The sequence below is a fragment of the Apteryx rowi genome, unplaced genomic scaffold (assembly GCF_003343035.1).
Source record: "Apteryx rowi isolate R43461 unplaced genomic scaffold, aptRow1 scaffold_6, whole genome shotgun sequence".
NCBI classification, from domain to species: domain Eukaryota; kingdom Metazoa; phylum Chordata; class Aves; order Apterygiformes; family Apterygidae; genus Apteryx; species Apteryx rowi.
The window spans coordinates 1,809,712-1,827,710 of NW_020450871.1; the positions used below are offsets into that span (position 1 = coordinate 1,809,712).

General features: G+C 39.1%; 1 protein-coding gene and 1 long non-coding RNA gene across 5 annotated transcripts in view; both read right to left on the reverse strand.

The window, feature by feature from the left end:
- USP22 (ubiquitin specific peptidase 22) overlaps positions 1-17,999 on the reverse strand; it is a 112,913-nt gene that overhangs the window by 26,807 nt on the left and 68,107 nt on the right. For all 4 annotated transcript variants that reach the window (XM_026082950.1, XM_026082951.1, XM_026082948.1 and 1 more), the window contains one exon: positions 1,794-1,963. In XM_026082950.1, coding sequence (XP_025938735.1) covers positions 1,794-1,963 — 170 coding nt within the window. The remainder of the gene's footprint in view (positions 1-1,793; positions 1,964-17,999) is intronic.
- LOC112974213 lies at positions 7,020-10,381 on the reverse strand. The gene is made up of 2 exons (XR_003256203.1): positions 9,083-10,381; positions 7,020-7,704 (listed from the first exon to the last, which is right to left on the reverse strand). It is a non-coding gene; the product is annotated as an uncharacterized LOC112974213 (long non-coding RNA).

The following is a 17,999-nucleotide window of genomic DNA, read 5'->3' on the forward strand; positions in this document are numbered from 1 at the left end:
ACTCACACAAATGTAGGCACGAATTTTGATCAGGTGAAAATAAAGGCAGAGATTTCCAAAGCTGTGCGTGAAATTAAAAAAAATTGATTACAACTGAAATTAATGTGAACCCTGCATTTAAGCCCCACTTTGGATTGTTTATTATGTGCTTGTATGGAGTCTAGTAAAGCCCGTTCTTTACAATATGCTTGTACAGAGTCTAGCAAAAGGCGTCCTAGGCCATCAATAGGGCTCCATATACAGAAACACAAATAAAGTTCATTGCCTAGACAGCCTTAATCTTTCTCCCCTTAGTCTGTAATATAATACTCATTCCCTCCTTTCCCAAGCATTTTTTTAAATTTATATATGCTAACAGAATGCAGAGATATTTATATAACCATTGGGGTGAGAGTTTACATCATAATCTGATGAAAGCATATCAAAATGGCTCAATATTATAACAGTACCTTTATTTTTTGTATTGCTTTTTAAAATAAATAATTTCTACATTAACAGTCTAAAGAAAATGGTATTTCTGCACCATGACTGATTTTTTTTTTTTTTAATCTAGGCAGAGTGATATTTCCCCATTTATCTCCACATCTGGTTCGAATCATTCTGCAGCTGCTACCTTTTGGTATGTTTGCTGTTAGTTTTTTTTTTTTTCTTTTACCTTCTGTTCTGACAGACTCGGGAATAATTGAAAAAAAAAATCCAAAAATAAGAAGTGAAACATATAACTAATGAATGATAAGCAGCGTGAAAAATGCAAATTGACATGAGTGCTGAGTATGATCAGAAAACAACTTTGTACTGCAGTGCCTAAGGAGGACTTTTACCTTCTGTCCGTGTTTAACTCACCTGCAATGACCAAAAAGAATCGGCTCTGGGGTACAAGGCACAGAAGTAAAATCAAATTGAAAAGCACAAAACAAAGGTAAAGATCGTTTAGGGTGGCCCTAGGTTGTGTGAACTTCCATGGCAGTATATGTGCAAAAGACAAGCTCTGCACATAGACCTCTCCAGCTTCTTTAAATCTTAAAACCTAGGAGCCCATGTCTAGCCATGCAGTCCTTACTCATGTGGAACTAAGATAGTTAATAAGACTCCTTCACTATTTATTAAGGAAAAGACTGTGCCTGCCATATACAGCACAGATTAGACCTGAAGAGAACGACACAATGCAATGCCAGTCACCTGAGTGAGAAGAGGGAAGGAACAGTACTTCATATATGCGATGTACAAACTGTACCAACACACTCACTTTTCTACATCCTCCTGCCCATTAATGTGTTTCCGCATAAGAAGATAGCAAAGATGTTTTTTTCCTGTTAAAAAACACTGAATCAAGATCTTTAAAATATTTATACAGACCTACATAATCTAGGGCCTTAAACCACAAGGCTATATGCTATTGCTTTATTCTTACTCCCATTACCACCAGAAAAGCCTGTGACATATTTTCCAGTTAAAACTTGCACCTTTAATTAAAGCACACACTCAGCTTTAAAACTAAGGACTGTAGATCAGTCTCAGAAGAGCAGACAGCACTGTAATTATTTCAATACCAGCTCTGCCTAAACAAGGGTGACTTAAGTATAGGACTTAAAAGACCAACAGTTCCATTTTCAGCAATCAGGTATTTTTGACAATATAGCCTTACTCAATCTTTATTGCTCTGCTTTGCCACCTGCAAGTGCAAACAGAATTTGCTTTCCCTCTGTATTTGCAAACAGAACACAATTCCTCTTTGGGTAAGAAACAGCCAACATCTGCGGAAAAATGCACCTACGGTGGCAAACAGCACTCACCTCCTGAAAAAGCGTAGACATTTCACAGACCAGACATGAGCTGGGGCTTTGCATTTCACATTTGTGCCTGTCGGAGAGGAAGAAATCTCGCAGCAGTGGAGTGTGGGTAAGTGCCTGGACAATACAGTTCATAAAACATGTGTTCCCAAGATTGATTAGCCCTCGTAGACCTATAAAGACAGAAGGGGGAGGGGATGCATAAGCATTATCAAGTTAACAAAATGCTATATTCGTTATTTGCATTTTTATATAGTTTTTATAACATTGCCATAGATTTATGGTATAGGCAGAGCTCCAAGAACAGTTTTATATTGTTTTAGATAGACTATTGGTTTTGACGTACTCAAGTCCTGCCACAAACATTCTAAATCACACTAGGATTTCTTTTTTAAATTCCTGGAAGAACATAAAACTCCAAGTACAGCAACACCAATAGCATTATTTTTGCAATGGCTGTTTAACCATACATCACCAAAAACATCCCCTCTCCCCAAGCCCTTACCAAAGTGCAATGATGACAACTGATAGATCAATATGGTTTGATAGCAATACATAAATAAATAAATATTCAGATAGTTTAAAAGGCTTTCCCTCATGCAGGTCACAGAGCCAGAATAAGGTTTTTGTACTGTTATAATGCAATAACAATCATCATCCTAAGACAGGCAACTAAGGAAATAGCCTTGACAGAAGAATAAGTCAGGCTGTGAGATCCAATGCAGATTTAGTGCACCCCTTTTTTGTACAAAACCTGAGATCTGAACAAAACAAGCCTAACAAGACACTCTGAACACTGCTAGTCCCACTCATTTGTTTTAGCTAAGTTAAACATTAATCTACAGTACACATCACAAAATTCAACTTGGCATAAGAGGATTCATCACACCTTAAGTCATATGTTCAGTAATGCCAGAGACGATTTCTTGTGCTTGGAAACCAAGATGCTTAAAGGAAAGCTCTTTTGTTGCACAACAGAAGAGAGGTTAGAAGTGGGGAAAGCTTTTCAGTCATTTGCAAAGTCTAAGTGAGAAGAAAAACATGCTCAAATCCTTGAGTATTCTTCCAAAACATCAACATAACTACCACCATACAGGAGTGCTAAACAAAAGGAGCATCAGGTGGACAAGAATGCTTATTTCTAAATCAAGAGCTTACTGTAAAACAAGAGAAAGACTCAGATACATACACAATTCTGGTATTAACTTAAAATTAACACAGTCCTCTTCTGCAACATAAACAGGATTACTATGCAAACTGTGAATGAAAAATGGGATTTCTTGATTGAGAAGAACAATTTCCTTGCCATTCCATGGTGGGGGGGAAAATCAGCTGGCAATGCTGAGGCCATTGCAGCTGGTGCAGTTCCCTTGCAGTGCGCTAGATAGTGCTCAGAAGGCTCTTTAGCATCTCTGGGCAGGAGGAGGTGTGGTGAAGTTGCTAAGCTACCGGGGAGAACTGGCACTGCATCACCTTCGACTGCGGAGTGAGCGCTGGGTGACGGACACAGAGCCCCCTTAGACTGTCATTCCCGTATCTAATGTAAAATTGTCTTCCTGCCGCTCCCGTTTACTCCAAAGCGCAGAAGAAAGCTTCTCATTTACATTATAGTAACTTCTACTAGGAAGGAAGCTCATTGCAATCATTTGCTTTCTTTTCATGCTGGGAGGCAACAAGTGTGTGCACATGATCAGCAAAGTGTTAAATAGTTAATTTGTTGTAGCAGCCTGAAATACAGTGTAACGCTTCAGTTTCGTACACAGTCCTATTTCAACCCCCAGCCTACATGTCTCTGCATCCCAGTGTCGCAACAGAAAGGTGTTCATGCCCTGCAAGCAGACAAATGTTGGGTCAGATCTTACTGCAAACCTCTCCCAGTAATTTTCATTTAAAACATACTGTTTTTATTTAAATCCTACTCTGTGCAAACAGAAGCTTATGAGACTCCCTGGGCATGCCTGTGATGCACCAGGGTATTCTGAGACGCAGAAGTTTCTCTCCATTTCTCCCTGGAAATCTTGATCCGTTTAGTTAGTGGTGGAATTCAACATCAGTCTGTGCACTGCAGAAACTAGTGGAAAAAAAAGGTATTACATCTAGAGACTCATCCTAACAACTTTCTTTTTGGTATCTAATTAAGCAATCACAAGTAAAAGCAAACACGTAAAGGCAGCTTTTTGGAATCATTTATTAAGCGTCATTTATTACATGCCTGTGGCTGGACCTTGTTTCCCTGTTACCACAAGAATCAATCCTCCTCAAAGCTGTCACCAGAAGACTAGTTACAGGTGCCAAACCCCTCCTGGTTAACACTTTATTTGCTTGGACTTTTGGTGCCAGTTTTCCATGGCTTTAAATGGAGCGCTTCATACTGTATGACTTCACTTGACTGAACTGAGACAAAGTAACCTGCAAAACAGATGAGGCTGAAACGTGAATACTCCAAACCCTAATAAAAATAAGAAAATGGTAAATGGAGCAAAAGATGAGAACTTACTTGGCTGGAGAAGGAAAAAGGGAGAGAAGCATACATCAATTTTATCCTTGAGGGAGCAATAACTGCAGCTGCTATACCCTCTTTTAGACTGTCATCTGAAATGAAACAGGTACAACGCATTGAAGGATACCTAAGCTACCAAGTAACTATCAAATGCAGCATCTCGACCATGGAAAAACATCAAAACTTTATGTACATAAACTGAAAAGTTGACAGAACTCAGCTCAAAGATGTTCCCTCGTACATAACTCCTGAAACAAAACCAAGTTTTGTCGGAGAGAGGAAAAGACTAAAATTAAAGCCTATACAGCATTCTAGTCAATAAAACATTAAGAGTGCAAAAGAGAAGTGCCTGCTACACCTACTCCCCGCTCCCTGTCAACAGAACCTGGCGATATCTAACCACAACAGTGAGCATGGCAACATGTGGGCTGCAAATTAAGATCAGAAAAGTAAAGTGCAAAAACTTCAAACGCAGCAGTCCACTTTTGCTAGCAGCAACAATCGTCTCCTTTGACATCTGATCACTGGCCAGTACTAGCATAGAGGGGCGGGGAAGTTTTCTAAGGATTGCCAACGGGATCCAGCCTCTAGTAATAAGGCTGTGCTATCATGCAGACTTCTGCTGTATTTTATAATATCATGGCTTTTTTATTTCTATTTATTTTTATAGTGAACTGTTTCTGAAATGAGCAAGAGCAACCAATAAGATACCTAATATATTCTCTAAGCAGAGATGTGCTTTTGTGGTAAGTGTATTCTGCATAAAAGCACTGCTTTCCTTCTTAACTTTATTAAAGAAAATATAAATATTGGAAATAAATTAATATCGCTATCAAGCCAAAATCATCACATATGATATAATCATAAGAAAGAAAATACTTTTTAATCACCATGCATGGTGTGTGACCACCATTCTCATCCTGTCACATGCTGGACAGGCAGGGTCCAAGCAAAGCAGCAAATCTACTTCTGCAATGCCTTGAGCACAGATAACCAAATCTAGGAAATTCCTTCTTCTTTTATTCTCAAAATTGGGTTCTAAGCAGATGGCTTACCTTTGTCAGCTTCAGTCCTTCAGTCTTCTGACATTAATCGTTTTGTTTTTGTTTTTAAAACGCACAGAGTAACAGGGCTGCAATAGTGGGCAACCACGCTCGTCGTGCTGCAGGGAGCTCTAGAGCACTGGTTTTGCAAGTCCACCCACACAGGCGAGATGAAAAAACCAAACAAGATAAGGAAATTCCACTTCTCTGAACTGCGACTGTACAAATATTAAGAATAATTTAGCGAGGGAGGGGGGAGGGAAATGAGAGGACCACACATGAATACAAAAGTTAGTAAACCCAATCAGGCGTCTCCAAGAGCTGAAACTGGGCTTGGGGTTGGGATATGAAGAGCAGAACGCAGACCAGTCTGAACAAATATGACCATGCAGAAACCTGTGAGTTATTTGAATAAACTGAAAGCAGAAACGCAGTCACTACACAGTGCAACTGAGTTCTGCGAGACAATGAGAAACCAGTTAGATGCATAAAGCTTAAGCACCTTGAGATCCTTTATGTTAACCAGTTTGGCAACATTTTAGAGCAATTCTTTTGCCTCCTCCCCCTGGTTCACCATCTGGTGTCAGTGTTTCCCTGAAGCTCCTTCAGGCAGTATCAGGAAGTCAAGGCAAGCTGAGGAAGCGCTTGGTGAAATATCAAGAGAGTAAGTTCAACATAACCCTTGGAAACAAACAGCGCAGCACGGCAAGGAAGATTTCTAGAACGTGTTTATTTTTTCATCCTGTGTTCATACAACAAAAATTGTGATTGTTATAGTTCATCTTTCTGAAAGTGTATTTCAAGGGAGGACTGTCCTACTTTTCAGAACCTAAACTAAAAACAATTTCTCTTTCAGCTCTTAAGTTTCAGGTGCAGACCACGCGTTAGCAGAACGCATTTGTTACAAACATCAGCCCCAACCAGACCAACACACTACCGTCCCACTTACTATGTTCCAGCCTGCCAGAAGCAGCATAATCTCTGCTAAGGTGGTTAGGGATAACAATTATTCTCAAAAGATGCTCTTTTTTTTCCCCTTTTATTTTCTTTTTTTTTTGGGGGGGGGGGGGGGTAACAAGAATCACGTCCACTCACTTCAGAAAAGCAGCGGTGTGCAAGTACATGAAATTACAAGCCTACACAGGCAAAAGCATGACATTCAGTGACACTAATGGCTATGTGAGCTATCAAAAAAATCACTGTTCAGTTCTAGTGAATTTGATTCTACACTGCTTAAGTTGGAGCATCCTTTCTGAGGGGCTGCATGAAAATAGCATGTGACTGTAGAGACCTTGTTGGCCCCAGCGGAACAGCTGAGCATTTTCTAGACTTTTTCCCCCCACCCCTTAATGCACTGTATTTTCCAGGCACCCACTGTGAGCATGTTACCGTGATGTGTAGAACAGAATACCACAAACTTTTGTCAGTCAAGGAAAAAAAAGGTTCAAAGATTGGGTGGTTGAATACTAAGTTAACATTTGAATGTCTCTTTAATTACCTTAATAAGCAATCTGTTGTAAAGGAAAAACTAATAAAAAAAAGGGGTTGAGCACAAGCTGAATTTCCAAAAAGGCAAAAGTTATATCATTAAATTCAAAGAGTTTTATAGCTTTACTTTACAGTTTGTAAAGAGTGAAATTCTTTTCCTTTATTTATTCTTAAAAGAATGCAAAGAAACAGTTTGACTACATTTTAGGTTTATATTTTAATAGGAAGTTTTTGACATGAAAATTCCCGTAAGTTACTTTGAAATTCACCTGAGTTCTGCCAAACATATCTCACACTTTTTCCAGTACTTAAGACACAAGGCAAAGACAGGAATTCATTCCTTCAATGATAAGCCACAGTAATTATGTATTATGCCTTCTTTATATTTCAAAAAGTTACCATCAGGATGGAAACTGCCTTTTTTTTTTTTTTTTTAATACTACAAAACTTATTAGCCCTAGTAAAACTACAAACTGCTGTGCAATAAAACTTCAGTTTTGATTTTTTTTAAATATTTTCAGTGTTTAGAAAATTTCTTTGCCTGGCAAACGCATGCCATAGAAATACTTTGGCCCTATTCTAGTTGTACCTTAACAATAGCTTTAAACTAAGCAAGCTTGCCCAGATATTATTTCTTACTGTCATTGCTTCTAGCCAGGCCAAGTAACTTCTGAAAGAGAAGAACCAGGTGAGAACTGAGCTTCAAAAGTAACACAGACCCCAAAAGGCTTTGATGAACAACAGAGAAAGATAGAAAACATCTAAGTGACCTGGTACAGAGCTGAACTGAAACACCAGTCCGTGGCCTACACTGTAATGCCTTGCTAGGAGGAAGACTGCAGCAACCAGGAGGTTTTTGCTATGGGCTTTAGTCCCACGGTGCCTGTAAGAGGAACATATACAGAATAGAAGCGTATGACGTGAAGAGGTTTTTTCTCTCCTTTCACATATACTTTAACAGCTAACGAAACAAAGAAAAGCAACACATCAACAATTATCTGACTAACGCAACGGCATTTCACACACTGCGTAGTTGAATTTCACTAGACTCACAGCCATAACAACATACGGAAGGAAAGAATTTACAAACATTCAAAGAAGGATTTTAAACATATTTACAATATTCATTTATTATTAGAGAAAATATTACACAGGCGATCAGCCTTCATCATTCAAAATATAAGCAGATCCTAGAAAATTCAAGGCAGGACAGCCCTCTACTCTCCTCCATTCCCATTTCTAAGCCCATTTTTAGTTACTCAAATACTATTTTTACTTTTTTTTGGAAAGCGCTTGGTATAAACACCAAGAGACCGCCTACACATTAAAGGATCTTCTAACATAGCACTGTTAGTTTCTAATTATTAATAAAGGTCTTGGCTATAACAGAACATCTCTCTCTCATTGTTGGTTAAAGCTCATCTAACTTCCTCAACTCCCTTTCTTCATGACAGCATCACTGAAGAAAATTGCCTATATGAGACAGGAAGACAAAGTTTAACAAATATTTGTTCTTAGGATCCCAGAGCTTTTTGTTCTTGAAGGATCACCAGCTGTTCTCCTTGGTATCTCCCTCACCAAGGGAAAAAACATTTCTTTACTTCTATTAGTTGTCAGCATATTAGAGCCATTTCTCCAAATTTTATGGTTTATAGTGTTAATCAAAATTTATTTTGTTGCACTAGATCAATGTGCTTGTAGAGTTTCAGCTACCTGCTCAGGCTGCAACTAGGTCCATGGAAAATGAATTTATTCTGCCACAATTCCAGTTTATCTGTTTAAAAAATTGCAGTAAAAACTATGGAAGCAGTGGCTGCTTGTAGACTGCAGAACTCACATCTAGTTGACAAGTGAAGGCATATATGAAAAACCTTATTATTGGTTAGATGGACATAAATATGGAGTTTAAGTTAATTTAAGAATTTAAGTCTAAAACACAGAACTCCCAAACCCAATCACTCCAAAACATACATACATTCATATGCACATACACATATTAAAAAAAGCATATGGATTTTCCAAGATGTCATACAGAAGTAGTAGCATATTCACTAAATTAACCAATAGGACCAATTCTATTGATAATATTCATTTCCAAGAAGTCTAAATAGAGATGAGCACCTATAAACATGTAGTTCCTACTGTATTTCTCAAAGCTATCTTTTCATCCATTGCTTATGGAGAATAACTCACAGCCTCATAAAATCACATATTGGTACACTCAGACACTTCTCAGAAGAGTGTTATGAAGTGGATCTTACCTTTGCTGGACACTGAACTGAACGGCTTATAATGAGATGTTTGGAAGTATAGAGGAGTCTTCTTAGTTTGAAAGTTAGGAAAATAAATAAACAATCAGTTCCACTCCTCTCCTCAGGTTTTCTCCTCACTGCCCAATCTGCCACTTCCCCAGCCCCAACAATCTTCTCCATCTCCAGGGGAAATTCCACAAGTGCCCGAGTTCAGAACTCAGTGCTGCCGAAAGCAGAAAGGTCTCTCTCCACCCCCAAACTCTTCTCCCTCTGCATGCCCTTGAGATTCACCACGTGCCACAACCAGCGCTCCTCAGCTTGTCCCATGAAACCAGGCAAAAAGCTAACACAGCAGAGGACAGTTTTCTTCTGAGTGGAATCTGAACAGAGAAGTGACAAGCTCCAGTCACTTGTCAAGAGAGGGTGCACGACTGCCCGGCCAGAAATGCTGCAGAAACACCGCGAGCAGCGGTGAGCTGCAAGATCAGGTCAGGCGGTTGTGTAACTTAAAGACACTAAGGCTACAGCTCCAGGTCTCTTGCCATCACCAGCTCCTCCTTGCCTCGACCCTCTCTCATTCAGCAGGCTAAACACCTCTACTTCCCACCAAAACTGCCTTCCTAAGTCACCAACAGCTCTTCCTTGCCAAATGCATCCTGCTAGGTCCTGCAGCTGATCAGCGTAAGGAGTTACAAACTACTCCTTGTTCCTGCACTAATTACCACCCTCTTCTTTGGTGCTAAAGACCGCGTGAGATAGGCTTGCAAAATTGCTTGGGTAAATGCTCTCCAAACTGATTCACTGAATTGATTCAGATTAGTAATTTTGATGGAATCACTTAATGAGAGATTAAGTGACAGATCAAAGAAATGAGGATGAGCACTCAGGGCAATAATCTTTCGCCTTTCGGTTACTGCTGAACCAGGTGAAAACATGCTCAAGTTTCACTGTGTTTATTTTTCTGATTTGGTTCCTTTTCTTCAGTTATCCAAGGTTGCCAGGTTACTTACTGTTCCACTTTTCTATCACTGTAAATCCCTTCTGAAACAAACCACCTTTTCTAAGCTATACTACTATTACCACCTACCTTCCCACCTCCCCTCTTTAAGCTATTCAATCATCAAGAGGCACAACCTCAAGAACTTCACTAACTTTTGCTGCAATTTGACTTTTAACTTAAGCCTTTAAATCACAAGTCAGAACAGAGTTCTAGAGCAGCATTTCTCAACTTAGAAAAAAGTGAAAATTTGAATCACAAACTTTCTACCTATATCTTTATATAGTATATAATAAAAGCTTTCTATATAATATGCATATTATATATATGTGCATACATATATTTGTGTGTATATATATATTAATATCTATAGGCTATGTTGAATCCTGCAGTTCTGGGAGGCTGGAAGGATGATAGAGTACTTTGTATTTAGATAAATATCATTTTTACAAATTTGGATTTTCTTTCCTGTTCTAATTATAAACAAACATTTTCACTAGGCAGTGACAGGAGTCAAATAAAAAGCCAGCCATTTCCATCCAGAAGCACTAATATACACACACATATGCACTCCCATACAGTTGGGGAACACATTTTTATTTGTTGTAAATAACTGATCTGTGCACATACCATCTGTGTGGACCACAAGTTGAGTAAGACCATTTTACAGTGCACTGGATTAGAACAGAAAGTAAATTTTTATCCATATTTGAATGAGGTGTGTAGTAGCAGCAAACGCAGAAAGAATCTTTTTTTTTTTATTCTTACATCTATTGACCTAACTTTGGAGTGTCCCTCACCCAACCCCATGGTTAACCTCAACATAAGAACCAAAGCGCATAAGAAAACTGATTTAAAACATGGAAGACAGCAAAAGAACTAATCAGTAGAAGACTATGAAGAACAGCTACTGTTAATAAAGAGAATATAAATTTGAGGATTATTTTAGATCCATTACATTACAGATTGCACCATAAACTACAATTTTACCCACCCCTAAACAGACAGACATCAGAAAAGACATTCTGGGAAGAAAATGTATCTTAGGAAAAAGAAATGTGTGCATTTTAAAAGAAAATCCATCTTTAACCTTCCAATTTTTGGCAAAAGGATTCCGGATTCCGGATCACTGCATTTTTTCCATTACTGCTGAAATAACAGATTGCTCAATAGAAAAAATGTTTGCTTGCGTGCACAAAAGGAAACTGTCCTTGACTTTATTTCCAATAGAAAATCCTGGAGGTCATCTAGGAAGGAAGGTACACTGGGGCAAAAAAGTCTATGCCACAAACGGCACAGCTATAGCAAACCACTCTCTGTTGGAAGTAACAGACTATAGTATTGCTCCTTGTATGTACGTATCATTAGACACCAGGAAACAAAGATGATTTACAGGGATGAACCATGTAAACCCAGGAAGTTCTCAGTTCCAGCAAGTTGCTGCTGTATACTAAGTGGAGTTAATCCTCATTACTAATCAGTTTACCCTATTAACACAACTTTACCCAGAGGCAAAGATGGGTCAGTCAGTCAATCTAAAGGAATTAGCCAAACGCAGCTTGCTCTATAGCTGAGCAACCGACAACATGTAAAAGACAGGAAATACCTCCTATGCACTGAATGCAAGCTGGGACCTTAACAGCTGGGCAGATGCTATTTTTCTTAAGGCAGTCGTTCCTGGCTGAGATTTTATTCCTTTTAGAAAACTAGGAGTCGTTTCCCCACTTTTTAGATTATCAAAAAAATGGGAGCGACATGTCAGTTCACATTTTCCAGTTCTGCTGTCTACAAGAAAAATCTCACATTAAACCTAATAATGACTTAAATGCATGCTCAAGTGTTTCATTCAGGTTCACATGACAACCTTAAGTTTTTTGTCATAGTAACTTCTGGCATATTTATGTGCAATTGGGCAGTTTTGGAGTGACCTTAGCAATCACAGCAGACTTTCCCGATTCATTCTTTTCAAATGGCAGTCCTAACACAACATTAAAAGTTATTTTGCTTTTACTCTTGTTTTTATTTAAACTACCCAAAGAAACATTAATAGTTAGGAATATGTTGTCATAAACCTACATCAAATTTCTAGGACAGATCCAAAGAGATGTTTGTTGCATCTGTCCTATGTGCAGCAATACATTCTGTTCTCCAGCATGTCTAAGAGGATGATCTAGTTCATAAGGCTTATCCACACCACAGTGTGAAAACATTAGCACTGGTTATGTACAGGAAAGATTAAATAGTCCCGACCAAGCAAATATGGTTATTCTCTTTAAGGAACAAGCTTTAGTGCCTCTGCATTGCATTCCCCAGTACTTCTTGGAAGGCTCATTACCTCGGGCACAGCGCCATGCCAACATGTTCGTACTGTTTACGGACCCAAGCTGACACTGCGCACATTCATGCCGCTTAGCTGAGCCTAAGCTGACTTTGCATTGAGCTAGTGTGGATCCAGATACCAGGAATGTTTTTCCAGCATTTAGGTTGTCTCTACCCCTCTCAATTAATGGGGGACCAATTGCATCCAGTATTTTTATTCCACAGCTTGAACGACGTCACATAAAAACACACTTACAAGAGGGGCAAACTACATCAAGACAGTGCAAACATAATTGGAGAACAGAACACTAATTTGAAAGTAACTTGATAAATTGGAGAAATTTTCTGAAATCAAGTTCAATAAAGACAATTGCGAAGTAGGACACAAGAAAGAAATCAAGGGCACAATCACAAAATAAGGAGCAATAGCTATAGCAGCTCAACCTAAATGACTCAACAACACAGTGCTGTTGAAAAAAGACAAATGGCATTTTAAGACTTAACAGGGGTATGACAAAACCTGGGAGGTAATTATACTGCTGTCTCTCATGACAGCAAAGCCTCAGTTGGATGATGTCTGGAATTGAGCACCCATTTTAGGAGAGATCTATACCAACTGGAGAGTTGTCAAGAACAGGAGTGAAAATTCTCATGAAATTAATATATAAGCCCTGAGAAACAACTGCAAAACCCACTGGTTCAGTTAATTAAAAAGAGATAGTGCTGAAGGAGGAACAGACAGGCTGACAATTTTCAAATATGTTAAAGGCTACTGCAAAGAGGACTATAATTATCTCTTGTGGCCTACCAAAGTTGTAATAAGAAACACTTGGCTCAAAAGAAGTGAAGTTTAATTAAATATTAAAAATAATTGTCCTATACTTAGAAAATATTGCAGCAAGGGAATTCTGGACTCTTGATTGTTGGAGTTGTTAGAAAAAACAGCTCTGCCACCTGTCAGGAATGGCCTAAAGTACTTGACCCTGGCTCAGCAGAGGTGTGCAATGCCCCCTCCGCTTTAACTCCATGACTGTTCACACATTCAGATTAATACTACAGTGTGATACAAAACACAGGGACCAGCTTTGACAGGGAGGGGGAAGGTGAGGACATTTTCACATTACGGCTAAGCCAATCTAACAGCTGACTGATGCCAAAAGGAATTTTCTCTTTGCACTTAACTGGCACCTCCAGGACTCCATAGTAAAATGGTTCACCTTGCCAGGCTGGCAGAAAAAGTAGTTTCACCACATGTGTGCATGCACATGTATGTACACATGCACACTTTAGCAGGTTGAAACAGCTCGCCAGAGGTCAAGACAAAAGACCAGTGCCAGAGTGAGGGAAGGGCAGAGGAAATGCTGGGCTGTTGTTTCAGCGGCAGCCAGTCCTTCTATCAGCTTAGCTCTAAGAAACTTTCAGCCTAGGCAATTGCCTAAGGCCACAGACTGGGTTCTTAAACAGCCACATCCCTAATACCTATATTCCTGTTCCTACCACGCAGCTCTGGAAACCAGAATTAGCTGCTCTGCTGCTGCTCAGGAAAGGACAGTGAAGACTAGGTAACCACGGCTCTTGGGATCAGGGTTGCTAACTATCCTCACTGTCATTTTTAGTATCATAGGTAATCTGCATGTGAGCTTCTGCATTTTTGGATCAATGCATCATTCATTCGCTTCAGTAATACACCTAAAAAAGTCACAGGATGATGCAAAGAGACCAGTCAGTATCTGGGTTGAGTACTTCAGTTCAGTTCCTCTGCATCTTACCTGCTAAAACAGGCCAAGAAAAAAGGAAGTTTGCAGTTATTGGCTGTGCTATAAATCAGTTCTGGAGGAGTTCTGCAGCATCCCTGCACCATGCTGTGCCTTTAACTAAAAGCAATGCATGCCATTTTAACAAAGCTGGACTAAAGGCTCAGCATAGCAGACCCATGGCTGTAGCTTATTTAACAAAGAATTTCCAATAATAAGGCAATAAACAGCAACAAATGAAGACAAGATTCAAGAAAGATTACCCTTAACTTTGCCAGATTTAGCAAAAAAATGCACATCTCTAAACAATGACTACCAAAGGTGCTTTACTACAGATTCCAATTCTCAGAACAACAGTTTGGCCTTCTCGCATACATTACTCATATATATCATTGGAAAAGCTTAAAGACAGGTCACACCCTTGGAGCAAAAGGATTACACAAGTTACCAAGAGAATGAACAAACAAGAAAAGCATAGCTTTTTAGATCATCATTGCAGAAAAGAGGAAAAAACAGAAAAACTCAAAATGAGACAATGATTCCTGAGTGCACGCACAGTATGCCAGGCACAGAGAAGGTCGCCTCTATACTGTGCTTATAACAGGAACATCCTCGAACTAGCGCATAAACTGACGATGCGAAGACATGAACTATCCCACAAGCCACACGTGTTTCCATTCTTTGCCTTGCACGCTGCCGACGGTTTCATCTACCCGTACGTACTTTGAGATTTCAGGAACGTGCAGGCACTACCTGCCCTGATTCTCTAGAAGAGTACGGACCGATTAGACTCATTTTTATTTCTGTAACTCCGGGCTTCGAGCACTTCCTACAAGGCAGTGATCTCTTGTAAGGGTGCGGGCCTGGTACACTAGGCTGCGAGTTTACAGCCTGTCGCATACTTCACACTAACCGCATGCTTGGGTTAAGACCAAGCACACAGACAAGCTAGCAGCATCTGATATGCTTTAAGCTCCCATCCTTCTTATCTGATAATTTGTTCACGTGTGCACACCCTCCGCCTGGTAAAATGAGTCAGCATTACTAAAATATCTGGCAACATAAACAAACAAACCTCTTAAGATTAATTTTTCATATAGCCCCTGTAAATAGAGGAACTGTTTCAAGCAAGACCAGAGATAGAAAATATTTTTTCTGTGAATTTAAATTAAGGAACATGCTTCCAAAGCAAAATAAATAAAAATGTTTTTGACCAAGCAGCTGAACAGTACATTGAGTCTTGCACTGGAATCACAGAAAGTACAGCTGTAAGGAATCTTGAGATGTCACCAGATCTACGCCTCTACCTCAAGGCAGAATTAACACTACCTAAATCATTCTTGACAGATGTTTCTCTGAACTATTCTTAAAACATTCCAGTGATGAGATTCTACAACATCTCCAGATCCACTTGTATTCTTAAGTGTGCCAGTATCATCTTAGTAAATAAATGCAGAGTTTAAGAACTGCAACCGCATTGCTACGGAAGATGCACATGAAGTATGAAAGCTACACAGCCACGCTCGCCTACTGCTACTATTAGAGCTCTGGAATTAGAAGAAAATTTCATGCCTCAAACAGTAATAGCTTTACAACAGGAGTTTCCACAATGCGGGAGCAGACAACATTGTCCAAGATATTACTGTATCACTGGCTTTCTACATTAGATACTTCTGCGCACCTGAGTTGGTATGGCATGAGCTGTTTTATTTCCCCAAGTTTTCCAACGGGGAGGAGAAGGTAACAACTAGACAGAAGCATTCTGTGGGCCAAATCTGTCCTGTGCGTATTTGACCACAATTATAGGAAGAAAAGAACAGATCAGAATACAAGTAAAAATATTCCTCTTTAGAGTAAATCTTTTGCTGTCTTAAAGCAGCAAAACATAACAGCAATTTTGAGACAACCACATAAAATTTTAGGATGAGGCAAGGAATGTGACAGGTCCACAAGAGTTGGGCTCTCATCTAGATATGATGAAAAGTATTCCAGGAGCTATTTCTGCTGGACAGAATATGAATTTGCATTAATGTTTCCCTGTTAAAGCAATGGTTGCCTCGCATTGTAAATGTAGAGAATAACCTAAATTGTAAAAGGCAGGGAAAAGGCCTTTTCGTGAACTACTGTCACATACTTAAATCTACTCCTAAAAAAAGCTTTAAAATATTTATGAATGTAATATGTAATGAATGTCATTCATTTATGAATGAATATGAATTTACTGTCTCCCATAGCCAAGCTTAGGTTTAAAAATAAGGGAGAGGGAGAAGAAGTATCTATGCCTTAAGCAAAATTAGTTTTGAACCTTTTGGCAAGTCACCTAGCAGGAAGGCAACCAGTAAAGATTTTGGGCAAATAAAAGCTTTTTTTTTTTTTTTTTTTTTTAGGGTATGAAGTGTCAGTTTTTGTATCTGTGATTTATTGTCTTCAACATTTTTATTTACCACCTGCATCACACCCACTTATTTTTCTCTCTACACATTTGACAAAAGTCCAGTTCTATGGTACTCTGCCCCCTCGTAGAGATTCTATAGAATTTTCATGACCAGATCCTGTGAATCCAGTGAAAGCTGGGGGGGATTCCTCTATCTCCTAAGTGCTTGACACTTAGAGCACACCAAATTACAGGTGCTTCAATTTATGCTGCCAGTTAGAAACAAATGGTTGCATAATAAACCAGATTTCAGGTAGGCAGACTTGATTAAAAGTTTTGAACATTTCACCACAGATGTATTAAAAATAAAACAAAAGGATAAGTAGGGAAGGAATCTACTGCAGTTTGTCAGCATTATTTCTCTACAAAAGGTCAACACTTGATGGATTCACAGTAGCTTGAAATGGCTTCCAAAACCAGGTAGAACTCAAGTTTTTAGAACTCCAACAAAGAAATAAGCTTTTTAATGTCCACTGCAGCCTACCATAGGTAAGAACACACCAGATCCCAACATCCCAAAGGAGAACTTCACTTCTATATTCTTAAGAGAAGAGTCTGTATTGCCAGAAACAAAGCTATATTTTGCAGGTACAAATATCTCAACATAATAGATGTTCTGATATCTCATGAAGCTTTACATACCCAGACGCTCCTGTCCAAAACAAACATCCATATCAGAATATGCAAAGTATGCACAGAGAGTAAAAGGAGATACAGTTGTGTGAAGTGTTTCAGCGGTTCTGTACTCTAAGCTCCAGAAAGAGCACTGAAGTGCCAAGATTCAGAACAGGAGCGGATACAGTAAATGTTATAGCTAAACCGGGTGTCACAAGAAGAAACTGATGCATTATGCTCTCAAAAAAGGTGAAATAGCATGCAATCATCAACGGTAATCACCTCTGTTTGGTTCTCTCAGCTAAAATGAGTAAGACTGAAAAAGACATGACGTTCAACAGTAGAAATTGTACCAAACTCTTCTGAACTCAAAAGCTATCTTGGCATGTCAAGATCCATAGAACAAATTTTGTCTGTTATGCTTCAACCTGATCCAGCCTCTGTCAGGATCTCTTGGCAGTGAAGCGTATTGGAGAACGTGCGCATACAATCTGGATCTCAAATTTTCAGAACATGCAATAGAAGAAAATGTCTTGCATACGTGGCACTGAAAATAAATCACATAATGCTTTAATATATAGGATTAAGTTTGATTATCTGATCCTCATAACACCTAAAGATGAATCAGCTTGAGGACAAAGATAAAACACTGCACTCCAAGCACACACGTCATGAAGAGTTGGATAAACAAAAAGGCACGTATTTCTGCACGGCAGAAAACAACACAGGAAATGTTGCATATAGGTATACGCCTTGCATTAAAAGCTTTAATGTAACAACGAAACCAGCCCCTTACAACTGTAGTGC